The sequence below is a fragment of the Harpia harpyja genome, chromosome 8, assembly GCF_026419915.1.
Source record: "Harpia harpyja isolate bHarHar1 chromosome 8, bHarHar1 primary haplotype, whole genome shotgun sequence".
NCBI lineage: Eukaryota > Metazoa > Chordata > Aves > Accipitriformes > Accipitridae > Harpia > Harpia harpyja.
Window position 1 is genome coordinate 43,882,917 of NC_068947.1, and position 27,062 is coordinate 43,909,978.

A 27,062-nucleotide genomic window follows, 5' to 3' on the forward strand; every position below is an offset into this window, starting at 1 on the left:
CTTTTCTTTGAAATAAGGGCGGTTTGTTCCAACCGGGGCTGCTATTCGATTGTTTGCTGGCCGAAGGGCCGCCGTGCCCTCAGTCTTGTCTTACGCAGGGCAGGGCAGAGCCCTGGCCAGACCCTCGCCCCGCGCTCTCCCGCAGCAACTGTGGAGCAAAGCGTGCTGCCGTCGGGGACCTGACAGGCCTCTGGGTGCCTTCACAAGGTACCAAGGTCTCTTTTTGCAAAGCGGGGAGGCTGCAGCCCCAGAGGGGCACGGAGGGCCCAACACCTCGGGTAGTAGGAATAGCATCTGGAGCCCCATCCAGCTTCTCCACCCTTTTATCCTCAGGTGTCACTGCCTCTTGAATCAGGGTAGCTCAGGTGCTCTGGCTCCTAAAGCCATGGGGGACACTTCTTATCAGCTGTAAATATACCGGAGGTCAGCCCCCTCCTGGGCACCCACTTACCTGTGCAAACAGGCAATCCCTGCTGCAAAGAAAAGGAAAATCCACATACAACAAGAAACAAACAGAAGGCACAGAAGGGCAGAGTAACAATGCCACGGCCAAACAGCTGATGTGTGGCAGGGCAGGATGAAAACTCATGACTTCAGTCAAAAATCAAAATATCTACTTCTAGCAATATTGGTTGCACAGAAGAACAGGGGGCAACAGGACATCAGGAAGAAATTTGTTGACATAGAGAACCTACATTTCAAACAGCAGATATGAAATTGTTAAGATTGGAAGATACACATATATTGGATGCATTTTACAACAATGTAAAATAATTGTAATATCTGCTTGTTACTGGAGCTCTTGAACTTTTTTCATTGGGTTTTTAAGACAGTATCTTTTTTCCATAAAGTAACTTGTTTTTCCTATTTTCACTTATCAAAGCAAAGGCAAAAACGAAACACAGCAGAAGCAAATAATAATAATACTACAAATACACAGGGCAAAAATGATAAAGGCAGAGCAGAAAGAGAAGAAACCATTAGAATGAAGAGACAGCTAAAGACAGAAATAGCTGCCTTGCCAGCAGCAAGCAATGATTCCCTGAGAGAAGCTGATTCAGGCAGAGAAAGAGGGAAGGCAGGACTGGAAAGTGTGACTCACCCGGCCCAGGAAAAACCAGAGGGTAGAAAGGAGTGGCAAGAATGGAGCCCAGGATGGCAAGGGGGAAAAAAAAACCTGTGAATTTGTCATGATTCTTTCACTGCAGGTACTTTTACCATGCCTCTCACCTGCTGAACTCCAACGAGCACATCCCACCTGGAAGCTCTTTTGTAACATCCTTCAGTGTGCTGCCATGTCACAGCAGAGCAATAGTACCTGTTGTATAACTAGTCCTGATCATTGCAAACAACCTGCAGCAGAGATTTAGAGTGAAAAGGGAAAGTCCTATATCAAGCTGAATCAGAAAATAACAGGTTCGTACAGAGAGGCCAAGCATGAGGGCACCAGGTAAAAAGCACTTGTCTATTTTCAGAGCTGACCAGGGAAGGGAGAGAATAACAAGTGGAGGGGCAAGACAAAATGTTTAATGGATGGCTGAACCAGGGAACACTGACTGCCATAGCATGGTCTTGCTGTCAGACCACACAGTCTGCTAAATTTTCCACGTTGCAGGAAGAACTGACTTGAGATGGACTGTTCTATCCCAGTAAAGTTTACTCCTCTGGATTCTTTTGTGACTTCAGAAAAAAAAAGAGATTGGATTTAAAAGAATATTTAGGGCAAAAAGATCTTCCTCTGAAGGACAGTGTTAAGCCAGCCTAAGAGTTACAACATCTATGTCATCAACTGAATTTCACTCTAAAATGAACTCCAAGTAAAAGAGCTTCATCCGGTGGTGTTGGTGCCTTTGTTTTCAAAACGCAACTACCCAGGAGTTAGAAAACAAACCACCACCAAGACTATTACGTTGTGGCTTATGTTTTTCATTTGAGAGTCATCCCAGGCTCTTTTTAAGTGCCTCAAAGCCCTCTTCTGGCCACAGTCATTAAGGATTCACTACTCTATTAAGCCCACACGAGCTGACACAGTCAGTATGTAGGGGAAGGCATGTTGTACTTTCACTTCGGTTTAGTGATGTGCTCACTCTGCATCTGGGGCTCATACGAAATAACTCACACGCTCTTAATTCTTTAGCATCCTCCCACAAAATCCCTCTCTCCCATTCCAGGCAGAGAAGCAGCTCCTGTGCAATTCACCATGACAGAGTCACAGAGCGGACCAGCTTATTTCACCCCAAAAGGCTACTGAATATGCCCACGAGAGACTAGTAACACCAACAGTGAAGGAGGACACAGTAATTTGGACAGAATTTTAGAAAGTCACTGCCCAGATACGAGCTAGGTTACCTTACATGAAAGTTCAGATCTGGGTGACAAGCACTGCGGTGAATTAACATTTCAGGAAAGACTCAAAGATCCATTTCCCTGATTTCAAATACATTGGTCTTGCATTGTAAATAGGACAGCTAATGTTGGAAGTTACATAATACCTTGCTAATTGGCGATGCAGTGCTAAACCATGGGATGAACATAAGAAGCCCCATTCCGACCAGATCAGAAACCAGGTTGTCTCGGCTCTTTGCCAGCCCTGGTGAGCCTCCTGTCCCTCTGTCTGGCCGTATGAGGCTCAAGCCCCTTCCCTGCCAAGCACCTGTGCCATCTCAGGCGAGTTACGTGCCTTCCCTGAGTCATCACAGGCTCCGAAGAGCACATGACACGCGATGAAAGCCTGCCTGTGCACTCCTCCTTATTCTGGTTATAAACGCTTCGGTTTTGTTTTAAAAAGTTCCCCACCTATGGTATCTGTCACATCTACAAACGTGTGAAAACCCAATATACATGGCTCCCAGCCAACTGTAAGCAGAAAGTTTGGAACAGTACCTAACATGATTGCTGTTGGGAGGGAGCAGAGGAAGAGGTGGGTGAGCAGCCTGGGTGGGAAGAAGTGTTCCTTTTTTGACACATTTGGAGAAACATAGGTATGTATATTTCATTGCGCTATATCAGAGGAGTGACTCTGTCCCACACAATTGATATTGCCTTCGGAAACCTCCGCATGACCAAATCCCCAACCTACTTCCTCTCCTTGGTGTCACAGAGCGAGACCTTTGCACGCTGTCCTTCCTTCGACCCCATCCTACCCTTTTTGCTTCCCCTCTCTTTCCTACCCCTCACTTGCATTTCCCCTTTAAGCATGCCTGGGGCCTGACCTCGCACCACACTGAAATGCAGCTCATGCTTTGCAGCCTCTCTCCTCCATTTTTGGCTAAGCGAAGGCTGACGTAGGTGGGACACGATGGCAGTACGCTTCACTTTCAGTTTCTGGAGCAAAATGCTGGGAATAAGGTACTTTGCTCTGTTACTTAGTGGCTGTCAGGTAGCATTGGCGAGAGCAGGCTGGGCCATGAACTCAGCTCTTTGTTCTGGAGGAACATAGAAGCAGCACCCTAGATCACACCACTGGCCATTGCCTCCTACCCTGCCTCCTTCAGCGGTCACCACCGAACAAGAGGGGCAACAGAAAAGCAGAGCAAACACTTAGCAATACTGCCTCAGTGTACTCTCTTCTAGTTTCCAGGAATTTGTAGTTCAGGGACTTTTCCCACTCAGGCTATTTTTGGCTGTATATATAGGAAATCAGCACACAGGGCAACGCACCCTGCTTACTTCTTTCCCAGCTGTGAATCCTGGCTGCAACCTAAATCCAAGGCAACCCTGTAGCCATCGCCCAACTCCACCACCCTGGCCCTCCAGCCATCCCAGAGGCTCCCCGGTCTGTGCCGTGCAGCCACTCTCTCCCTCTCCCCACGACCCTGCAAACGCAGCTCTTGGGCTCACGCAGCAGCAGGCACGCAGCCGGGCAGTGTAGGATGCCCTACAGCCCTTGAACACACCGACTGACTTACAGGACAGATCTTTCCTTGATTTTTTTTTCCATTACTTAAAGTAAAAACTGTTTATAAGCTTGAGAAGCAATGACCACGCTGCATCTCCTCTGTTCTTCACACTGCTTTTTTAAATGATGTGGCTTAAGGACTTCCCGTTGGCCGGATGCATTGCAAAAACTCTCCGAGAAGGAAGCCTAGATTATGTATAAGCTTTTATTACGTGTCAGGCCTCATACACCGACAACAGGAAACATCAGTGTGCTTCAGCGCTATGTCTCATGCCAGGCTTGTGCTGCCTGCACAGATCACTCCCCTCCAAATACACACCATCAGAAAAAAAAAAAAAAAAAAATCACTTTTTAAAGTGATTTTAATCTATAAACCATAGATTAAAATATATTCTACCCAACAAATGAAATAGTTTAAGTAAACTTGCCCTCTTTATTGGGAACTTCTTATTCTTTGAGCTTTTTGGCTATTTAAATTGTTTTTCTGATCACATCAGGAAGTAAAAGACATTAGAGCCTCCTTTGTATTGTAAGCATTTCAGTAATATACATATAATAGAAAAAAACCTTTTGAAAACAAGTTCTTTCTCTAACACACAGATGCAGAGCCCTTTACTGCTACCAACAGATAACAAGAGCCTTCCAAACAGTCTAAATACGTATGAGTAGAAACTGAGAATGAAGTGATCTGGACTTCATGAGCAAGTGCTTTATAAATTAAATACATATTTGTGATTGAAGTTTTTTGCTATTACTTAAACTGTCATGAGTGGAACAATGTTTTAACCCACACTTCTGCAGCAAAACCAAAGCAAAACCCCAATACCCTCACCCTTCCCAGGAGACAACTTCAAATCTTTGTTTTTGTCATATATACATGGAATCATCACCTGAAGTATATAAAAAGTAGTACAGACCCTTCTAGTAAGCAAAGTTCCCATTTTTAAATGCTTACCTCTAACAAGTAAAACAATGAAAAATGCTAATTTGAATCTCAGAAAGCAGAGCTGCAATAATGCTGTAAAGCAGATGAAACTAGAAGCTATTGAAAACTTGAAAAAAGGGAAACTTCTGCTTTTTATTCTCACTTTTCATCAACAATTCAACTAAAGTTTTTGCTAAATTTCTAGAACGAAGAAATCAGCCTAACATGATATATATGAGAAACAAGATTCTGAAAATATCAAGTGCAGAAAATCACCGTGTATTGGTCTAATCTATAAAATGGGGGTTACTTATTTTATAAATAAATTGCTCTGAAATCTTCTGATAAACACCATAAAAATACAGTCGTCTTCACTGGGATTTGAGTGAGCTGGATTTTGAATAAAGACATTAAAGCGGAAAAAAATATCTCTATGTTGAAAGGTTAATAATCAAAAGGCTCAGGACAAGAATGAAAATATCAAAAATAATACAATTTCTTCCCTTCAAGTGAAGAAAATGGAAAGAAAAGGAAGACAGGGCTTTCTCATTAAATAATTTTTTATGTGTAAAGGAAAATACTTAACTGACAACTGAGAAATTCCTTTCCAGTCCCATTTCATATTAAGTAACTTGAAACATAACCAACCTCTTAACCTAAGTCCCTATTAAAATCCATTTAGAAGTTTAGAGGTTTAAAGAAACCGATTTAAAAATATTTTATTGCTTCTATGTTTCCATATACAGTACATACACAACTGGTGCAACTGGTAACAAGACAAGAATAGAAATGAAAAATCATTTATAGTTCAACTGAATGACATATAAAAGCATAGCGTTCCCAGTCTTCATCTTAAAACATGAGTAAATCCCTCAGTTTCTCCCTTTCTCCTCCCTGACTATTCCAGAGCTCAAAGAAATGAAGTATTGGTCCTCATTCCAAATCAACTGGCAATTTCCCCTCAAGTTCGTTACCTAAAAGTTAGTTAATCTGTTATTAAAAAATTAATCTAAACATTCTACCAGAAGGTGATTAGACATCTTTGCTAGTAGCAGTCCTGTTCTCTTTTCCTCAATTGTCAAAACATCCAAAAAAATATGTTCTTCTCTATCTGTTCTTGGCAGCTGACAGCAATACAAAGTTGCTGTTGAAGAGAGTGGTGAGCACTACAACATTCAGAGAAGAAACACGCTGCCACAACACTTTCACACATGATACGGCTTTATGACGAAAACCAAATGGTTAGTCCACAAATTAAGTAGTTTCCTTCAAAGTAAATGTCTGAAGTCTTATTTTCATTAACATTATTTGGATAGAATTGTTATTCAGGATGAAAGCCTTATACTGTACCTATTTTAAAAAACACACCTGGAAAAGATGAAAGGTCATTTTGCATTGTGCTGGTTTACCTCCCCAGACCTGTATTGGTGTGGTCTCTTTTCAGCAGAGGATAAATTTCCATTAACATATTAAAGTATGAAATAGTTACCTAAAGCTAATGTATGGACAGATACTATGTGAGGCAGTTGTCAGTAGGAACTGGCAAATTGGACCTCCTTAATTCTGATTTGAAAAAGTAAGAATAGATGCTATTTCAGTGTACGTGACTCCTACAGCCATTTTACAACATTTTAAAATTGGTAAGTTTATAGGTGGATACTACTGATGACTCTTACATGCTAAAAGCATTTACATTTGTTTTTAAAACAGTTCTCAGTTGTCCTTTAAAATGAACAAAACAAAAAACACTGTGCCTGTAGCTGGTAGCATTAGCCCTCTTGGGGCTCCAGCAATAAGAGCACAATCCTCCTAACACAACAGCAAACCTTGCAAAGAGTAAAACATTTCTAATATGAAGACATTTCAATTATTCTGCTCCATGCAACCTACCAATTTTCCTTATTAATCTTCTCAGTTTGCTCACAAAGACTCAACTTTGATATTGTCCTTAAGCATGATGAGCTTCTTCAGAAGCACTTTACTACTGTTTTGACGCATTTCTCAGTAAAGCCACTGGTAAAGACTACCTTTGGCCTGAGTGGGACCAGAAATAAGACAACACGGAACACTTCTCTGCTGTTTAATTTGGGGGCTGAATTTAATCAAAACTTTGTTTTCAAAGCGCTACTAGTTAAAACTATAGACAGGCTCAATCAAATTAGCAGCAGCAAATACCACGCCAAGAGGCCCAAGAGCCACCAGCTTGCACACCGGCAAAACTGCAAATATTTACCAAGCATCTGTATGAAGGGCAACCCTGTGTGTGTTTGGCTTTTGGGTGCAATTTTTTTGACCTTTTATATTGGCAGCAGTGAAGCTCATGAATAAATGATAAAACTGCCAAACACAGAAGGGGCCTCACTGCATGGCCTTGACACTAGTGTGTTCCAGTTACTGTTACCCATTGCCAAACATCGTCAAGTGCACTCAGGTCACTTGGCTTCTCCATACAGACACAATGTAGGAATGATGTTACAAGAGTAATTACCAGAAGCCCAGCTTTGCAGGAGCATAAGGGAATAGATTTATCTTATAGGGAAGGGAAACACTTTCATTAGTAAACACTTCAAGCTTCAAGTAGGCAAGACTGCAACTTGAACTTGCAGAAACTGCCTGAGACAGTGCCTTCACTGAGGTCATAATATACACATTTCTCCATTACAAATAAATGAAGAAGTAGACATTGTATCAAAGCTCAGAAGAGATTCAGTAGTACAGGAAACCAAACTAAAATACTGGCTATTTGCATTACTTAGCAGCCATCTGTAAACACCAAGGGTGCCTAACTAGTGTGCTCTATTAAATTTCAGCAAATTCTTGATGACCTAATACTATAGATATTTTGATTGTGCTTCCTTGATCGATATTAGTGATCTTGGTACACTTCCTTCATATTTCTAATTAGGACTTAGAAACAAGAACAGACACTGCTGCTCTGACATACAACTGGAAGGGATGTCCCTCAAACTCTAGAATGTTGAGAGAAAGACTGCTCCCAAAACCTTTCCCAGGTTTCACACACAGTTCTGAGCAGGAAGACCCTGGCAGCAGAATCAGTGTCATATGGATTAAATTAAGCATACAGTGCAGACAACTAGTAAAGCTAATAACCCACATAATTTCTTATTGAATCTTGTCAATTTAATTTAAGGTGCTCTCTAATAATCTCAGATATGAATGATAAGGTTGAAAGGAATCAACCTTGCAGGAAGATATGGCCTGAACAGTCAATTCTTCTTTACCAGCCTTCACAGCTACCCAGAGTTAAGGCCGCCCCACTTATACTGCATGCAAGTACAATAACCAGAGTTCTTCCATACCATCCAGCTTAACTTGATAGCTCCAACAAAGAGCAACTTTACTTCGGCTATAGCAAAAGATGACATAGGGATACCCACTTGTGCTAAGTTTGCAGAGGGCACACATAAGATAAAAATGCATCTATTTGATTCTTAACAATGACTTCTTTTGGGTGCAAGTTATGTGGCAAGTAATGAGCCAGAGACATCTCCCAAGCATCCACAAAGTGCACAGCAATTCCTGAGAACATTTTCCTCATGACAGAATCAAGCTGAAAGGAATACCAGTCACTGTTAAAGAGGCTCACTTCTGGCCCAAGCTCCTGAACGTTAGCGGTTCTGATGATGATTAAAGTCTTGGGGCTGCGATCCAGCAGTTGAATAATTGATCTTCGAATGTTCCTCAGCCGCCGGATATACACTTCCACAGGGAAAGTGCTGAAGTGGGACCATATAGTTATGGCTATCACTGTGTTTCTACCACCCACTATGCCGTTCAGTTCATTGGCAATGTAGCGCAGTTCACTGCTGAAGACTGTTGAAAAGCGAATGGGTGGCCCATGACAGCGGAACTTCAGTAGGATATTGTGCTTCAGGTCCACAGACATGAAAGGGCCCACGTTTTTGGGACTCCCCAGGTTAAATTCCACTAGATCTGAAAACCCAAGAGCAAGCATTAGTGAAAGACGGCATAAGAGATTAAAACTATCAGCAAGATGCTAGGGCCACAGGGCAAAAGTAGCAGTAGATAAGGAAATCTGAACATAATTCTAAGAACTCTAAAAGAAGCAGATGAGTGTCATACATGTGCTAGCTGCATATTTCACAGTGGAGTTTATGGATGTTGAAATTTGCAAGACAGCACACTTCACAAGGCTGTCAATGCCTTTTCCACGTTTCCCAAACTATTTTCTTCTCTCTCTCATAAAAAAGAAATTTTCCAAATAGACTCCTTCAGTCACTGTTGCCCTATGAATTCAGTGTTCACAGGAACACTTCTGGCAACTTTAGGACCCCATTAAATTTAAAGATGACTTCAACTTGTAGGCATTAAGGAGTCTCAACGTCTGTGTTCCAACACAATTTAAGTGCTTTAGAGGCAAGGGAGGAATACTGAATTGGCTACTGAAATCCTGTTATTTAAGTTAAAATAAGGGAAATTATTTAGCTAAAATAAGGGAAACAAGAAAGGGCCCCAAACCAATCCACAGTAACAGAAGTCCTTTGCTACTTCATTCCGAAGTCACTCGTGTGACTGGGATGCTGCAGGGCCTTACGCAGGCACCCTAAGTGACTTCTGCCGTGCCCCCTGGGTGGCCACCTTAACTCACAGCCACAGCAGCGGTCCTCACTGGTGACACGTTTTACAAGGACAATCTTGCAGATGCCTTGCGGCCCCATCTCCAAGGCCTACATGTTTCCAGTGTCTGCTCAAACATTTGACTAACTGCCTTTCTGCCAGGGCTTCTGATAATGTCTCGTCTTTCCTCCTCCTTTGTTTTGTCATTGTCATTCAGTAAGATCAGCTCTGTGTCTGAGTTGTGAGAAATAAAGCTTTGCAAAAGTCTTTAAGGACAAAACCAAATTAAAGAAAAATAACCTGGAACAACCGCTGTCAGATATTCAAACCACTGCCTTATTGTAGAGTCTCCAAACAAGTGGACTACTTTCCCCTGTAAGCACTTGGTTATATCATCTGACTTGTTAAAATGATGGATCCAGTGCGTTCTGGGCCTCCACTGGTCTTCATAGTAATAACCAGAGGGGGAAACCGTGGGATCTTCAGCTCTGTCCATACTGCTTGAATCTGGAAGAGAAAAATCCTTTAAAACTAACATACGACAAAACCGGCCTCCGTAACCTTGACGGACACGCCGCCGGTGATGTATGACCTTCTTCCCCACCTGAAAGCCAAAGGGCTCTTCCCCCGGCCGGCCCCGCCGCCCCTCGGCGCCGCGGCGCGCTGCTGCCCTCAAGCGGCAGCCGGGCGGAGCAGGGGCGGCGGCAGCACAGGGCACCGGCCCCGAGGTGACAACCTGGTACCGCTCCGAAATTTAAGTAAAATACAACAAAATATCCCTCTGTGGACTAACACACACACTCCTCCTCCAACCACACGTGCTAGAAGGGTGCGGTCTGAATCATAAGGGCTCCAAAACCAGCAAGTGCCAGGACTAAAGCTATCACCAAGAAATTTGCACGTGCCCTTTGAATGTATTATGAGAGTCTCCAACTCCATGGATTTCGTACTCTCTCTCTGCTATCCAGCCCCTTCCCCTTTTACTGCCGGGGCTAGGCGGCCCCCTGAGGAGTAATTAGACCACACCAGGGCAGCTCTGTTCTGCAGGACGCCTATTAACTTGCAGAAGTCGGTCGATACCTTGCAAGCAAGGGCCGGCGATGACAGGAAGAGCAGCTGCCATCTCATGCTTACATCAGTCAAACATTGCCGTATTTCTCTTCGTATCCAATAAGATACTAGTACATCAAACTCCCGTGAGGTCAGTACAGGTTCCTCCTTTCCTGCACGTGTATTCACATACCCAAACTGAACAAGCACGGAGCTGTTCCCTGGCACAAACACCAGCTGCGTGGAGCAGCCACGTCCAGCTGTTTGAACACTTTCACCCACCTTGGCATGGAGACTACCTGTTAAGAACAGTCCCTGGCCTGTCCTAACTTGCAGCTGTTTGGGAAAGCACACATTGCCATGGCCAAAATTGTGCCAGGGACCCTTCTAACTATGTAGAAGTACGGGCAGTGGAATTCCAGGGCCCAGAAGCATTCTCTGGTAGATACTTCGTTGTAACACAGGTGTAGCCAAATTCTAAACACTCAAAAAAAAAAAAAAAAATCAGACCATACGCATCTTTAAACACCCATTCCTAACAGGCATTTTTGGTCTCACCATTTCTATACAATATTCTCTGTGTCTTGCATTAGTAGATGCTAACCTCCTTAGACCTCACAGGGACACTTACTAGTATGCTTGTGTAACACAAAGACTATAATCACGAGTACCACAGAAAAAGTCATTAGAAAATTTTATCTTCGGATGATTCTTTACATTAGGCAACAGGGACAATGAAGGAAGAGAAAAAACCCCAACTAGTAATGTTGACTCATCCAGTATGTATGAAACAGGAATCCTACAAAGAAAAGGAAAAAACCCTTCATATGGTCATGTAGTTAAAGACTAATTCATAATGTGAATTCACAACTTCAGTTCGTTTGTTTCTTAAGTTTTGATGTAAAAACATTTCAATTTTTTACCTTTTAATTGATTCTTAGACTACACCTATACACATAAAAATGGTACTAGAACAACTTCTTGGTGCCTCACACTAAACCTAATGCCAGCATTTCAAATCTGTGTATAGTATCATACCAGTTTTGCACCAGAATTCAGAAAGCTATTACTTTTGGATGTTATAGAAGAGAGTAAAAGCTCCAACCTGAATAGTTACAAACCAAGAATAGAAATAAAAGGCTGTATTTCAGAAAAATAAAGTTTTAAAAATCAACTTGATCTACATTTACCCCCAAACAGAAAGGTATGTGCAAAACCAACAACAACAGAAGAATGAATTTAAGTGTGCCATCAATCCTAACAAATCCATACATCCACAATCGTTATACCAATGTATTAAGTTAATTTATTCAGCGACTGTTGTTCTTAGAAGGAACTTCCCTGAGGAATACTGTGCTACTCCTATCAACCCTTTCTAACCCAGCATTAATCCCCAAGAAACGCGAGCAGGCTTTGATCATTTGTAACTTCTGAAAGCAGGGTGACATAATCAAATGTCAAATTTTGCAGCAGTTTCTGGAAATATACAAGATAAAAATAGCAACAAAAAACATGTCATCTAAAGGATCTGGAGAAAGAAAGGGGGGAAAGCGCTGCTGGCCTAATAGCAGCACTCTGGTTTTTTAGTGAACAGCAAAACTAAAAGCAAGAAATGCTGTGGGCTGTTTTCTGTTAAGACTTCATTGCTTAGGTCAGGAACTCTACCTTTAAAATCTCCTACAACCTTATTAAAAAAAAAAACAACAAACCAACAACTGAAAAGCTTTCAATTAAGAAGTAATTCTCTGCATCACTTTTTATGCAGGCTTTTTAGAGGCATAAAAAGCATGCACATGAATATGAATGAGATACACCTCTAAGTTTAACTTAGTACAGACTTTCTCATTGTTCTGTTTTTAGACAGGGTACAGAAAAATTAGGTTCTGGTCCACAACTAGGTTCTGACATCCTGTGGTAACACAAATGATAGTAATACTTAAATGTAAATTGTCAAAATCTGTTAGACAAACTTCTTAACAAAGAAAGAAATTAAGAAACACCACGCAGCTGGTTTTGCTAGATTAACTTGAGAGTTTGGTGAGCAGTTACTGACAGACATTTTACATCTCTGAGTAAATGCTAGAAAAAAAGGACACTTTTGGCAAGAAAAAAGACTTTGTTTTATATAAATTATTTTTTGCCTCAAATCCCATTTATGTATATATGTATCCCATTTAAACAATTTTGTTATTAGTACTGAACTTATATTGCAGTTAACAACCAAAAGCCTTCATCTTCTCAATACAAATTTAAAAGTTAATTTCTATTCCATGCTATGAAAACAAACAAATCAATTATTACCTCATCCCTGTTGTTCTTTTTATAAATTTAATTATGAATTACAAACAAGAATCTTATAAAGTTCACTTTACCTGTAAATGCCTTGGGCTTTACAATTACTGAATCAGGTCCACTGGAGAGTATCGGCCTTTTGATATTCACATCACTTGAACAAAAAATAATAATATTTGTAAAATTCGCAGGTAGTATTAAACTCATTTTTTCTTAGTCTACTTCAAATAAGTACATAGGACTCACACTAAGAATTTTTTACTTTAAGTGTGCTCTACTTCCTATAGCTGAATTCATTCTGTACTAATTTTCCTGAGACCACTACCACTATTCTGAATCAGAATCCAAAATTTCATAGGACTAGGACACAAATCTTGTGCACATTTTTACTGGCACAAACCTAGATAGAGCTATAAAGCTGTCAGAGGTCTGCAAGAAGCTTTGGGGGATTTACCGCAAAGATGGAAAGTTCCCAACTTGTGGTAATGTGTACCACTGCCAGGAGATAAACCAGTGAAAGGGTATGCTGCAGCAGCAGCTCCCAGCTCTGCCAGCTCTCTATAGGTGCTTCTCACAGCAAATACCTCTCTTGAGGTAGTTACCGCTTTCTGCCCCTGTAATCCCACAGCCTGCTCTGCAGTATGTAGCAGAGCCTGCGGCAGTCCAGCACCACCACCACCACCTGCAGTTCTAGCTCTAGACTAGGCTAGCGGTGGTGTGTCCTGCCTCTGGGGGAGACAGTAGTACCAGCCAACGTCCAACCAACTTCAGATATGTCCAGCAATATGGTCTTCCAGTAAGACAGCAATTTGCTGAATACAGAAACACAGCTCATCCCCTGCAACACCAAGAGACATCAGAAGTACTTGTTTGTGAACATCAGTGAATTCTGATAATTTTGTGTTGCACACTTATCACTCCTGTACAGCTGTGACAAAGGCAGAGAATTAATACTAAGCTCTTGTTCTGACTTTTGTTGCTGTTTTGAAGAGAATCCATGTCTAATGCTTTTCTCCATTTAAGAAATAAATTATTTGGAATGTCTGTAAGCCATTTCAGTCAAGGATCTCAGAGCTGAACAAAACAAACAAACAAAACAAGCAAAAAAAAAATTTCCCACTCCTATTTGGAAACATCACCAATCACATCAGCCATATTTTACAGGTGAACTGCCTGAGGCACAGAAAGTCAAAAGACCCACTTACAAACTTGGTAAGGAATAGCCAAAAAACCAATTCCACTGATATTTACTTTTGATTTCCGGTCTTCAGTTACGAACATGCACACACGCTTTCCTAATTAAGCTATTTGGAGCTGCTACTCTAAAGTGTTTCCCAATTTAAGCCTCAAGTAGACACACTGCTGAAACACTTTCCTTCAGCACCTTTTTTGGAGAGCAAGGCAGTAGCCTACAACTACAGTTCTGACACTACACAGTAGCTAACTCTCTAATTTCAGCTGAGGGTATATACAGAAGCAGTTCTATCACATCTACCCATGCACTAAGAGATGTATTGTTTTTTTAAATGCTGAATGCAGAAGAAAAAGATGACTGTAAAACTCATTTAGTTTGACACTTTATATAACATGCACAGATCATTTCCACTTGCACAGCTATTGCTCAGCAGTTTGTTCTACCAGGTGTTTTCTTCATGACTAACTTAAACTTATTCCTAAGATTTGAAAGTCGTACTGAGCAACAAGGAACACATTGCAGTACATGTAAGACAACCTTTGCTGAGGATAAAAGCAATTGGTATTTTGTATAAAAATAAGCCCAAAACCTGGACCTTTTTCAGGTAGTTCAGACTTGGCCAAAAATACATCTCAAAGCGTTGTTATTGGTATTGCAAGCGTAGGTGTGGAAACAAAAAGTAAGGAAACAGTCCCCCAAACCACCACCAGATTTAGACAGCATGATCTTGTGAAATTTAGCAGGTGCACCAGGGTTGAATTCAAAGCACAGAGACTGAACTACACTCAAGTTTCTTTAGGGTAAGATTACTGTGTTCTTGCACAGCTGAATGGAGGGGAAGAGAATATTCAACAACTCACATCAAACGCCTGCTCCTGCAGATACACACTTCCTCTAAGGCAATGTCATATTTCACCAATAACCTAAAGCTTGCCTTTAAAAAAAAAAAAAAAAATTACTTGACTGAGTATATATACATCCAACAACATGCATACCTTTGGAAAAAGAGGCTTTCCTCTTGTGTCAGAAGACCTTTTTGATATCCACCCTTGGCATGGCTGATTCGGCTGGCACAGGACAGTTTTCGAGGCTTATAACAGAACCATGGCTCACCTGTGTAGAGATCTGTGAAGTTACAGACCGGCAGATCTCCAGGCAAGCAAACATTGCACTCAGTTGTTTCTGAATACCTCCCAGACTTGAATGAGCTTTTGAAATAGACCCTGTCTGGCCTTTCTTCTCGTAAACGCAGCAGGACTTGGATTGCTTCACTCGGATGGACAAGTGACACAGAAACTTTGACCTCTCCTGGCCAAAGCAAGGTAAAGAAGACTTTGTAAAGGCCATTACGGCAATCTACAATCCTTCCCGTTGCTCCAGCTTTCAGCAGAGGAGAGTGAATGCGTGCTTGTAGATAGTCTCCGCCATACTGCTTGGGTTTTCCTTGGAAATCATTCATACGGACAAGTACCTCTAACTGATCACCCACCTTGAAGAACCCGATGGGTTTCACAATCACAAAGTCACTACGTGCGGGATCAGTGCTTTGTGCAAAGGCAATTTTGCCATCAGGGGGTTTTGGCCACTGTATTGCAGCAAGCAACGATTCCTGTTCTGCTTGCTCTCTTTTGGACAAAGTCTGCTGCTTATAACCACAGTAAGGCTTCCTGGTAGTTTTGGTTGTCTGTGACAGAGAATGCTGGACATTGTTTTCTGTTATCCAATTTGATCCTGAAACTGTGTCATCATCCAGGTGCTGGGGAGACAAAAAACATTACCTGAAACCATGCTATTAAATGAAACACTATGAATAACTGATGCTTTGTCAGGAAATGATCCCAAGAACTGGGTTCTGCTTTACAGAGCTCTAAAGCTGACCAAACGAAGCAACTTTACTAGAAGACACAAAACTATTAATTTGACCGTGGCCCTTCTAAAGAAATAGGTGGGCAACCTGTGGTTACTCTGCTCTGGCAAAGAGGGTTTTATATAAATCAGGCCCAATATTTTTCATGGCAGTATTGTGGCTACCAGTGTATTATGTAAATATCTGCAATGTGAAAAAAATTACAGAAGGTTGTATGATTAAATAGTAAATTGTAACTCATGTTTAATTTTCTTACTGTAGTAACATTTTAGTCTTCAAGCACAATGAAGTCTAATACCTGCTCAATATAATGCAAAGAAATAGGGTTTCTGTGAGACATTACACTGCAGATGAAGCTGATACACCCCCGCACATGCCTTCTAGAGAAGTCCACTGCATGTAGCAGCTGCAGTCATTTATCTGGTCACACTCACATCACTTCTTATTAATTATCTGAAATGTGGGTTTCCATGTAACATACAGATTTAAAGAAATGGAAAAAAAGAAAGGAATGCTCCAGGGACAATGAATTCATGAACTGATGGGCAAGTAAAATAGCCTCGCACAAGCTAGGACTAAACAGGCAAAAAAAATGTTTGATCATTTTTAAGATTTTAAAATCTACATACAGCTTCTTCTAGAGCCAAATGAAACACAAGCAAAGATCCCCTAATCCACACAAGAGTTTAAAAACTAAAATAATTAAATACAATGCTAGACTAAGAGAGGGGGCTTCTGCTGTGACTTGAGATCCGTGTCCAAAACTGTATTTTTATGCAAATGACTGCAGAGATACCATCTTCTTCATGACATCACACAATTTTGCAGGTTTGCATGAGGGAAATTTGAAAGATAACACAGTCTAAGACTCCAGAGCTACCTGTGAGATTTCTAATCAGCAAACCTAAACTTACACCTCAAATATGCACAAAATCAGCAGTTAATGAGTACTTAATTATCAGGTACATATAGTAGAACTTATCCATACACATATTTCATTGAGAAGCAAAATCGTTTTTCAAGTAAAGATTAAAATTATGCAACGTATCACTTACATGGTACCAGAGCATAGGCTAGTTTAGATTTGAAAGATTGCTAAAAAATTAAAACTATGCTATTTGAAATTTTTTAAAAGATCACTGTACTTACCAATATCCTAGTGTTTTCTGTTTACTTCCTCCATAATTAACTGCTCAGTAATGTACTAAAATTCCCAGCACTTACATTAAAGCCTTATTTTTTGTTATAAACCTTTCTTACTTCATTGAAATATCACTTATAGTACATGTAGATACTAAGTAGTTTCCCCCCGCTACATTTTATTTGAATTTGCCAGTATATTAAAATCATTTGAATGACACAAGAGATTCCATATACTTTTTTAGAAGAAAGGTAAACTTAACAAGCAATAGAAATGCAGAGGCTTTTGAAGGCTGTTACATAAGAAGTTCGTTTTGATCAGCTTAAGACTAAGAGGATAATGAGCACACTAGGATGTAGGATGGATACACAGAATCTTGTCTGTTTGATATCCACGTTAACTACAAAACCTGAAATAGTAAGTTAATACATTTTAACTATAAAATGTAAATTGACAGGTATCCATAGATACACAAAATGTTAGTATCACAATAGAAGCTTTTGCTTCTGTTTTACATTTCCACCAAGGATTTAACAAATTTTTCCTGAAGGCCATCTGAAGTTATTTGTAATTATTTCTATTTTCTATCACAGCAGGCAAAAATGCAAATGTAATAATGCACATTACTTTTATTAATCCAGTAAATTTCAGGCAAAGATGAGAATGAATCTCAGGCATAGTTCTACTTTAGATCTTGTCTACATGCATTCTTGAATTAAGCCAAGTTTCTATTTTTGGATACCTTCAGAACTTCTTCCTTTCACTTGCTCATGCATATACATAACACAGAAAATCCTGCATGGAAATATTTTTAAAAATTAGCTATATATTTTGATGCATCCAACAAGCTGGTAACCATGTCTCAGCAAAAATATTTACGCATTTACCTAAGGAGGGGCAGAGAGGGAGAATACATGTGTTTGATTAATTCGTGTGTTTGTGTTTGATTACTTCTTGTGTTCAGCGTAAGCTCTCGAGAGAAAGTTTCTGTATTTCAGTTGGTTCTTCAATGGTTGGTACTTTGAGGGGGGGGAGGACATGGAAAAAAATAATTTTTTCAAATGAAGAAGAGAGATGGCTACCTAAGGCAGCCTTAAAAACAGACCTATCACGATTTTTAACCTTCTATGAATTTCTTCAGGGTTTTTAACCTAGTCTTTCTCTCAGAGATGAAGATGTTGGTTTTGGCCTAGCTAGCCTTTCTGAAGTCTTTCCAAGGGCATACCTATATCTTTCAGTCGAAAAGGGTGCAGAGAACACGAAGGCAACAAACTGATACATTCAGAAAACAGAGCAGAGAATGTAGTTCAACGTCTCGAAAGCAGTCCACCTACACAGCCTTTTTAGCAAAGCACAAGGCCAAAGCTCTTCACTTGTATGCAGCTGAGGTCCCGGACAAGCAGCATCACTTCAACTCCAGCATCTCCAGGTCATGACCCATTAAGCAGAATAGATCATACCACAAATATTTCCTCAATCAATCTTCAAAGGGGCAGGGGGGAACCTCTATGAAGGTAAAACCAGAGCTTCTTCAACATCCTGAAGGACCATGCTTTCTCTAACATCCTTGTTCATGTTTACAGCCCTCTTCCAAGCCCAAACAGGACCACATATTATTGCAGAATTATAAGCTTATGTGTGAAAGTAAACTACACCATGTATGCTATTCACAGGAGAAAATATTACAGAGATTCCCTTTCCCAGTTAAGGCAGGGAAAGCTTCAGAGTCAATTAATATACTGAAGATCCTTGACTGGAATAGAAAAGCTTTCCAAACCATCTTCCTTTCTTAAGTGCTTTCCAGGCTCATCTCCAAACAAGTGCTCAAGTTCTCCTACCCCTATGGATACGCATGGCTTGACCTGAGGCAGATTAATAGCTTAGCCCCACTCCATTTCCTACCCACTCTTTCACTGGCATTTCCAAATCTCTCTGGCTCCTTTATATTAAGAAGTCATACTGAGCCCATGCAAAACTGTGGGCTCTCTAGTTAGTAGCCAAAACAAAATAAAATTTCTTTAAGTAGGGCAGATAAAGAGCATTTCTCAAGATTTCTCAAGACTCCTCTTCCTTTATGACACAGATTCTTTTACTTTTTCATACAGTCTCCATGCTGAGTAACACTTGCCCTGCTTAGCTTATTTCCATATATACTCCAATCAGGGTGTTTTGATTTTGAGTGCAATTCCCAAGGGGTTTTGTTTGTTTGTTGGGTTTGAGGGTTTTTTGTTTGCTTGTGTGATGGGGTTTTTGCTGTTGTTTTTTGTTTGGGTTTTTTTAATTATTATTATTTTTTATTTGCTGCATTCTGAAGTTAACAAAACCCAAATGTGACCACAAAGTAATTTAATGGATGTCTGCCAAGTAACACAGGCAGGACAGAACAGATTACATGTCAATTAAGCACAAACAAATCCACAAGCTGTTCCTGGTGCACGAGAGATGTCATAAAAAGGAAAAAAGGAAGCTGTATTTTCAGGAGAACTAATGAAAGTTTGAGCTCAATGACTCAGCTTTTAGCATTCTCACTGCCAGCCAAGCAAAAATTAGATATAACATATAGGCCCACCCAGGCAATCATGCTCTCAAGGATATTCTGGAAGGGTCACAGGGCACTTGGTTAGACCTGCAATGAACACTTGTCCTCAGTTAAATGCAATAACGTTGGGGGCCAATAAAAAATGTTCAGTATTTCAGTTGCTGCTGAAAAGGCGGAACTCCATCTCAAAGCCCAGTGTCTTCCACTAGCTGTAACTCTTAGCTTGGCCTCATACATTCAGAACGATTGTTGTAAACCTGCATATGTCACTAACATTAAAGCAGGAAACATCACAGGAGATTCCCAGATGACAGGCATGGGGGGGGGGGGGGGGAGTTCCAGTTTGCCCAATAGAGAGTCTTAATTTATTCAGCAGACAATATTTGAAACTGAACAAATACCAATTACTGAAAGGTCAGTCATCTTATTTTCAGTAAGTTTACACTCCAGGTACTTTATCCCTGTTTGTTGTCTAAGACAGGCATGAGATCAGTTCACTGTCTTTACTGTCTCACAGCACTGAGTGGGTACTAAGTTACTCTAAATGTCAATGTCAATCCTAAAAAGCCATCACCTGGCAGACAAATGTTCCAGCAATAATCCAAATAAGATGATGCAGTTATCTTTTGTAGGCACCTGCAATTTAGCAGCAAGAATAAAAAACTTTGTTACATAGTTCTCTTTTTCAGTTTCAGCTGTTTGATTCCACACACCATTCCCTCATCCTTGCAAGGAACTTCCCTTCTCCCCATACACTCTCTTTTCTAAGCGCTTTAAATAAAAGAATGCTCACAACCAATCCTGAAGTGGTTCTGTCGCTCTAAAGGCAATTGATACAAATATACAAACTTTCCTGTATCCTAAAGGCATGATGTTGCTCCTCAACAATCACCTGATATTTTGCCATGCAGGTTTACAGCAATTGTTCTGAATATACTAGGCTAGGCCAGGCTAAGAGTTACAGCTGGTGCAAGAACATTTTTTCTGCCTGGCTGTGTTTGCAAAATAAATATAATAAAATAAAAATACATTTCTTCTGGTACTATAATGCAGTGGTCAGCTGTGGACCTCAAGGGAGAAGCTACTCCATGCTAAAATGCAAATTAAACAATAAGCAGGCTATCAAATGTTTTGTGTACAGCTTGATTTTTTTATTTATTTATTTATTTTTAAACACGAGGTAAGAAAAGTAAAATTCTGACACGGGTAGAACCTGACATGGGTTTAGAGGGTATCATCAGTAGTGTAAGAATTCAAGAGGGAAGATTCCAACATGAAAAAGTATAAAATCCTAAAGAGAAAAAGCAGGGAGGCTGGCTGGGGACTAGCTGATAATTGCCTTAGCTCTTTAGCTTTAGCCAGCTAGATTAGATAATTTGGGGATGAGAAGCATGGCTGATGCATTTATAAACACATTTTCTAAGACCTTTTCTAGCTTTGATCTCTGACTGAAAAGAATCAGCATAGATACCTATACTAGACTGCCTAGAAAGCTATGGCAAAGACAGAGACAAATACCAGAGCAAGTCCATTCAGAACAGTCAAGACAACAAAAGGGGTTAGAGTTGCATGTCACGGCATAAAGATTTACCAGCAACACAATACTTAAACGAGTTTGGAATATCAGATATGTAAAGGTCAACAAAGCCACGTAGATACTCATCATGAATAGTGTCAAGAAAAAGCACAGAGCGGACACCCATACTGCATTTTTCATTTCACTCTCGAAGCTCTGCCAGAGCCCTTTTCTCTAAGAAATGTAATTTAAAGAAAAGAAAGAAAATAGTCTAAGATTCAAAATATCAACACTGTTCTTCATGCAACATCTAGGCCAAAAAAACCACAAAAAGAGACAACAAAAGAAAAGCTACCTTCTATGTTACACAAAAACAATCACTCTAACTCAATCCAAAGGTCCATCAAACACAGTATTTTGATTTCCAGTAGTTTCCAACAGCAGGTGTGTGGGAAAAGAGTACAGGCGAAACATGTTGTGATACTTCCTCCTGAAAAGTTAATCCAGTTTCTACCACTTCATGGCTTAGAGACTTCTTAAATGCTAGGGTTGACATCTTTAAGATTTAGTATCCCCTAATGGATTTTTCTTCTACGAATTCATCCAGACTTTTTGAACATACACTTTCAGCAGCTACACAGTCTTACTGCAAGGACTTCTGTAGCTTTGCTGCAATCCATAAAAAAACCACCCCTGCTTCCTCTGAATTCAGCATCTGCAGTTTTTATTTAATGTCTCCACTAGTACTGCAATAGGTAACAAACATTCATTCTTTAGTTATTGATCCTGTGCCACTTGTGATTTTAGACCTCTCAAACATCCTCCTTGCCCTTATCTGAACCTCTTCCAATTCAACTATATCTTTTTCAGGGTGAGAGGGGATTTTACAGCACCTCTTTCGGACCATTTTATTTGGGCATCACCAGCCAGGAGGGAAAAAGACTCTGCAAGCAGGACACACACAACTTAAAAGCATAAAGCAATTATTGATTGACTAACATGCATAAAAGACAGCTATAATTTAATGAGGTATTAGGCTAAGCATTATTATGCTCACCCACCAAATGCCACACTGGACAGTCTGGCCAGGCAGACAGCCAACAGGCAGGGTCAGCCTCCAAGGCTCCCTGCAATGGATCCTCAGTGATTTTATCTGTCTTGACTTTAGTCTGGGGTTACTGACTAATGCAGTTTGAAAGTACCTCTGCACTAAAGTGGTAAGTAAAACGAAGAAATATGCAAGTCAGACACAGCAGAGGGAAAAAGGAAAAGGCAAAGAAAAGTTGCATCAGTACAGGCTGGAGATCAGCTAGCTAGATAACAGCTCTGCAGAAAAAGACCTAGGGAATCTGGTGGACAGCAAACTGACCATGTGTCAACAGCATAGCATTGTGGCAATGAATTAACAAGGGCATAACCAGCTGATTGAGCAAAGTGGTAATTCCCCTCAACTTGACCTTGGTGAAGCCATACCTAGAACACTGTGTCTGGTTTTTGGACACCCCATACCAGAACCAAACTGAAGAGACCAGCTAAGAACCCCTGTGAGAATTAGGGGACTGGAGTACATGACAGAAAGGAGACACTAAGGGAACCAGACCTTTTTTTTTTTTTTTTTTTTTTTAAGTCTGGAGAAGACCAAGAGGGCATCTAACTGTCTAACTGCAGTCTTTCACTTCCTAAAGGGGAGTCACAGAGGAACTGGAGTCAGAACTACACATTGAAAGGACAAGAGGCAAATTCCACCTGCACATAAGAGAAACATTCTTCCCTACGAGAGAGGTGCAGCACTGCAACAGGCTGCCTAGACACGCTGTGAAATCTGACCATCCTTGAAGAAGGTCAAAACTCAACTCAACAATAACCTGCACAATACAAGCTAACTTTGAAGTTAGCCCTCTGAGGAGGGTGTTGGATTAAATACCTCCAAACTTCCCTTCCAGTCTGAATTTTCTGTGATTCCAAGTTTTAGCTAAATGCTGTCAGTCACAATTCTAACCTTACACTCAAAGAGGAATAACGTTGCTCAAGCCCTCTTGGAGAAGAAACAGGCTCCACTTACCTCTAACTGAAAAAAATTATGGACCAGCACCACAATAGCCAGTACTGCCATAAGCAGGCAGAAGATCTGCAATCTGAACGAGTCACGCCACATTGTCCATTCATGTCTTTCCCTCCCATGTTAGACGCTGCCATGACTTCCATTCACCACAAACATGAATGTCATTTCGTCTTGGTAGTGCACAAGAGAATTCAGTTGACTTCCACTTCATTCCTGCAAATGCATTTACAAAAATTATATTAAATCCCCAAAATATTATTAGAAGTAAAGTTGAGTTTAACACTGAAAACATATAAATGGCGGAACTTTGCACAACAACAACTGGTACAATAGAACTGTAAAGTCAAGACAGATTTTTGTGACATTAATCTGAACAGTACTATCTATTATGTTACTTAATTCTCTTGGGCATGTCAAGGCAAAACCTTACCATAAAGCTAGTCTCACCTGTATTTGATATAAAACAAAAGAAAAAGAACATTTCTTTCTGGCAACTAAAAAACCAACACAAACAACCACCACCCTATTTATCCATTAGGCCACACTATCACCATCCAGCCATCACAAGTCCAAGACTTCCAGCAGAAACTTGTGTTTTTAGACATCTCCCTATTTACCTGATTAGAGATTCCAGTCAGTTAAAGACTAAGGTCTGAAGCAAGTCTAGATAAGCAAGATAAAAGATACTTTCTCGAGTTTTCTGCCAGGGAGAGGGGAGAAAATAGCTGTAACACCTATCAGTTAAACGAGAGATACCTGACAGTTGAATGCACTAAAATGGAACTTCAGAAATCTTCTATAACATTAGACTACATCCTCCCTGTTGGTTTTGTGATCTGTTTGTTTGGGTTTATTTTAATCATTCCTTTTACACCATGTACTCTTATGCAGCTCTAATGGTGAAAAAAGTAAACTTCTGGGAAGAATGCAGGGTGTTGGGTTTTGGTTTTGTTGTTCGTGATTTTTTTTTTAAATAAAATACAACAACAGTCATGTTTTTAATAAAATTTAACTTTCATGAAATATATTGTTTCTCTGAGGTTGCTTGATGGCTGATCCATTATAAAATCACAGACTTAACAACTGTTGATAATCAGTTCTCACAGCTTAATGTTTGTTCAGTTTGACACGTATCTTCCTTCTTTTTTAGAGGGACAATTTTGAGGCAGTCGTTTTGCAAGCAAAAAGGGTACTGTTCTTGCTGAAGGAGAAGCTCTAAACTTGGAAAGAGGCAACAGATGGCAAGGAGAGACAGTCAAAAGACACCAGTCTCTTCAAACCTAATATTCTCAAAGCAGCATTACTCATACAACCATCCACCAAGTGCAACAACATAATCAAATGATTCGATAAACTTCGTATAACTTTCTATAAATAGTATAACTGAGAAGTTATACTATTTATTAAGACTATATGAAGAATGCTGTGTAAATTTAAACTAAACATAATGATACGTTAAATATAAAAATCAGCTAATTAAATGAGCATAGACTAGAAAACTGAAATATATTACTGGTATAACCAGGACAGTCTCAAAATAGACCGCACATGAAATTGCTTTACAAGGATTATAGGGATTATAACTTCAAATGCTTTGCTGAGAATGTATTACAGAGATTGTATTTCCAACTGATGAACAGGCATTGAAAGAGCAAGACAGCCATTAAAGTATCAAACTGACAAAATGCAACAAAAACGCAGCTTTGTTGGAACAGTTCTGCACTAAAGTACTAAATCTGTATAAAATATCAAGTCAGGTTTTAAATGATAACTGATAATGAATATACCTAAATACATTAAAATGCTAATTTAAGGCCATATATGGCCATTTGAGGAACAGAAACAAACACACTAGAGAAAAAGGGAATTTCCAATTTTGTTGCTGAGAATTCTCTTCAAATCACCAAAAAGCACGAGACACTGAAAATTAATAAAATGTAATTTCATACACATCAAAAGGCCATGGAGGCTACTCCCCTGTATTTTTGTTCAAAAGTTTTTGTGCAAAATTTTCTGTATTTCTGTAAATGTCACGTGTTCTAAAACATTCAAATGTACAGGTTTAGAGCTTCCTTTATACTTCTGGTTTCACCATCCCTGAATAATTGATCTAGTTCTTTTTTTATATATAATAGAAGCACTCAAGTACACCAAAAAGCCTTAGATTCTTACCCTATTCTTGGAGCATTCTCTGAAGCCACTCACACAAAAGGCCAAAAATAACCTTGAAAACAATACAGAAAAAAACCCTATATGTGTGTATATATATATATACACACACACACAAGTATTTTTTTAATAAAATCTTGTATATTGGCGGTTTGCTTGCAGTGACACAAAATAACATGGCAGTTAAGACTCCTCACCTGTAAAATCAATTGTTTCTACAATAATCCAGGGATTATTTTTAAAATTTTTTTAACTTCAGTCCTATACCTTTGAATTTACTGCTATTTATTGTTAAGTATTACTCCTCTCCGCTTTGTTCCGTGTTATTACACGTCCCATTTTGCCCAAGGTTAAAAACAAAAACCAGCTCAGTGACATTTTTATGAACAGTCTTCAAGCTCTCTTATGCTCAAATACGAGATTGGTTGGGGTTTTTTTCGGGGGGGGGGGTTGTCCCCAAGTCGTTAAATATTGTCAGCTCTCTACCCCAATACTTCCCCAAGCCAGCAGCGTTACAAAAGCATGCATTAGCGGAACTACTTCAAAGAACTGTCTTGCAAATCGCCAAGGCAGACGAGCCACTAACTCTGGCGATACCAAACCCCTTTCACTGAGGCACAAGGTTTCCAGGCGAGACGCTGGCCTCGCTGCAGCCACAGAAAACCTGTTTTGCTACTGTTCTTCCCAATTCAGCCCCCGCGGTAGCTGACATTCAGAGGTCAGCACGGATCCCTGACAGGAGCCCGGCTCTGCTGCAGCTCCCTGCGGCGGTTCTGGCCTCGGAGAAGGAGCCCGCTCCCACAACGCGGCAGGAGCCCGGCCGAGCTCCGCGGTTCGGGAATATGCACCCACGAGTCAGAGACCCGGGCCGGGGGAAGGCAAGCAGGAAGCACCGTTGCCGGCAAAGTAAATTCTAAAGCTGTATTTTACTTTTTATCGTGCTCTTCCGAGCCGCGGCACACCTTCGCCCGCGGTTCGGCAGCCCCACGCAGCAGCCCGGGCACACGCGGCGGGGCCGGCCGGCCTCCGGCTGCCACGGCGGCTCGCAGCCCTCGGGGGAGCGGCACAAGCGGCTGCCAGCCAAAGCCGGCAGCCCCTGCACCGGCAGGAAGCACCTTCGGCCGCCGCCGAGGTAGTAAAACCCGAGCGACGCCCGCAGCGCGCCTGTGAGGGCAGGCGGGCCCGGCAGCGGGGGGATGTAAGCAGGACACCCGCCAACGCCGGGAACCCTCGCCTCAGCCGGGCACCCACCCCCGCCACGGCGCCCCAGGCCGCCGGGCCTGCCTGCCTGCCTCCCTACAACGGCCCCGGCCCCGCTGCCGCCCCGGCTCCCCCTCAGACAAGCCCCGCACACCGCAGCCGCAGGCCCCGCCAGCGGCGGCACCCCGCGTTCCCTCACCGCAGCCCCAGCCGTTTCCCCCGGGCCAGGCGGCGGCCTCGCCCCCAGCCCGGAGGCGGCTCGCCATATATCCATGGGCCCCGCCGCCCCTCCTTCCTGCCCGCCCCCGACACGAACGGCAGCTGCCGTGGCACCACCTCCCGGTCCCGCCCCGCTAACGATCGCCCCTGTCGGCCGCCGCCTCGCCCGGGCTGCGGCACCGCGGCCCCGGCCTGGAGAGGGAGCGCGGGCCGCCGCTGAGGGACCTGGCGCCGGCGGGGGAAGCTCCTGCCTCAACTACACTGAAAAGGGTGACGCTAAGGGGAAGAAAAAAACGGAAAACCGCACTCACGGCCGGGCATCCTTCTCCACCGAGAAGGGCGCCAGGTAATGAGGTGGGGGGGGGGGGGGGGAAAGACCCCATAATTTTT

General features: G+C 41.4%; 1 protein-coding gene across 4 annotated transcripts; it reads right to left on the minus strand.

Annotated features, from left to right (window-relative positions):
- Window positions 1–4,089: 4,089 nt before the first annotated feature.
- Window positions 4,090–26,751, minus strand: NXPE3 (neurexophilin and PC-esterase domain family member 3). 4 transcript variants are annotated; one of them, XM_052794589.1, is made up of 7 exons: window positions 26,653–26,751; window positions 25,257–25,308; window positions 23,085–23,297; window positions 14,955–15,715; window positions 12,845–12,918; window positions 9,723–9,929; window positions 4,090–8,777 (listed from the first exon to the last, which is right to left on the minus strand). In XM_052794589.1, the coding sequence occupies exons 3-7, from the start codon at window positions 23,175–23,177 to the stop codon at window positions 8,227–8,229; spliced, it is 1,686 nt and encodes a 561-aa protein (XP_052650549.1). In that variant the 5' UTR covers window positions 23,178–23,297; window positions 25,257–25,308; window positions 26,653–26,751; the 3' UTR covers window positions 4,090–8,226. The 4 variants fall into 4 exon arrangements, with proteins under 4 accessions (XP_052650549.1, XP_052650550.1, XP_052650551.1 ...); XM_052794590.1 differs by lacking the exon at window positions 26,653–26,751 and adding an exon at window positions 25,451–25,700; XM_052794591.1 differs by lacking the exon at window positions 25,257–25,308 and having other exon boundaries at window positions 26,653–26,749.
- Between the last annotated feature and the right edge of the window lie 311 nt (window positions 26,752–27,062).

Excerpts from the sequence above, each read along its gene's own strand:
- NXPE3 (XM_052794589.1), bottom strand. The coding sequence starts at position 23,177 with ATGTGGCGTGACTCGTTCAGATTGCAGATCTTCTGCCTGCTTATGGCA. Across the intron at positions 15,716-23,084 it reads ATAATTTTTTTCAGTTAGAG|CACCTGGATGATGACACAGT; the intron begins GTAAGTGGAGCC and ends TTGTCTCCCCAG. Across the intron at positions 12,919-14,954 it reads GAAAGCCTCTTTTTCCAAAG|TGATGTGAATATCAAAAGGC; the intron begins GTATGCATGTTG and ends TTTTTGTTCAAG.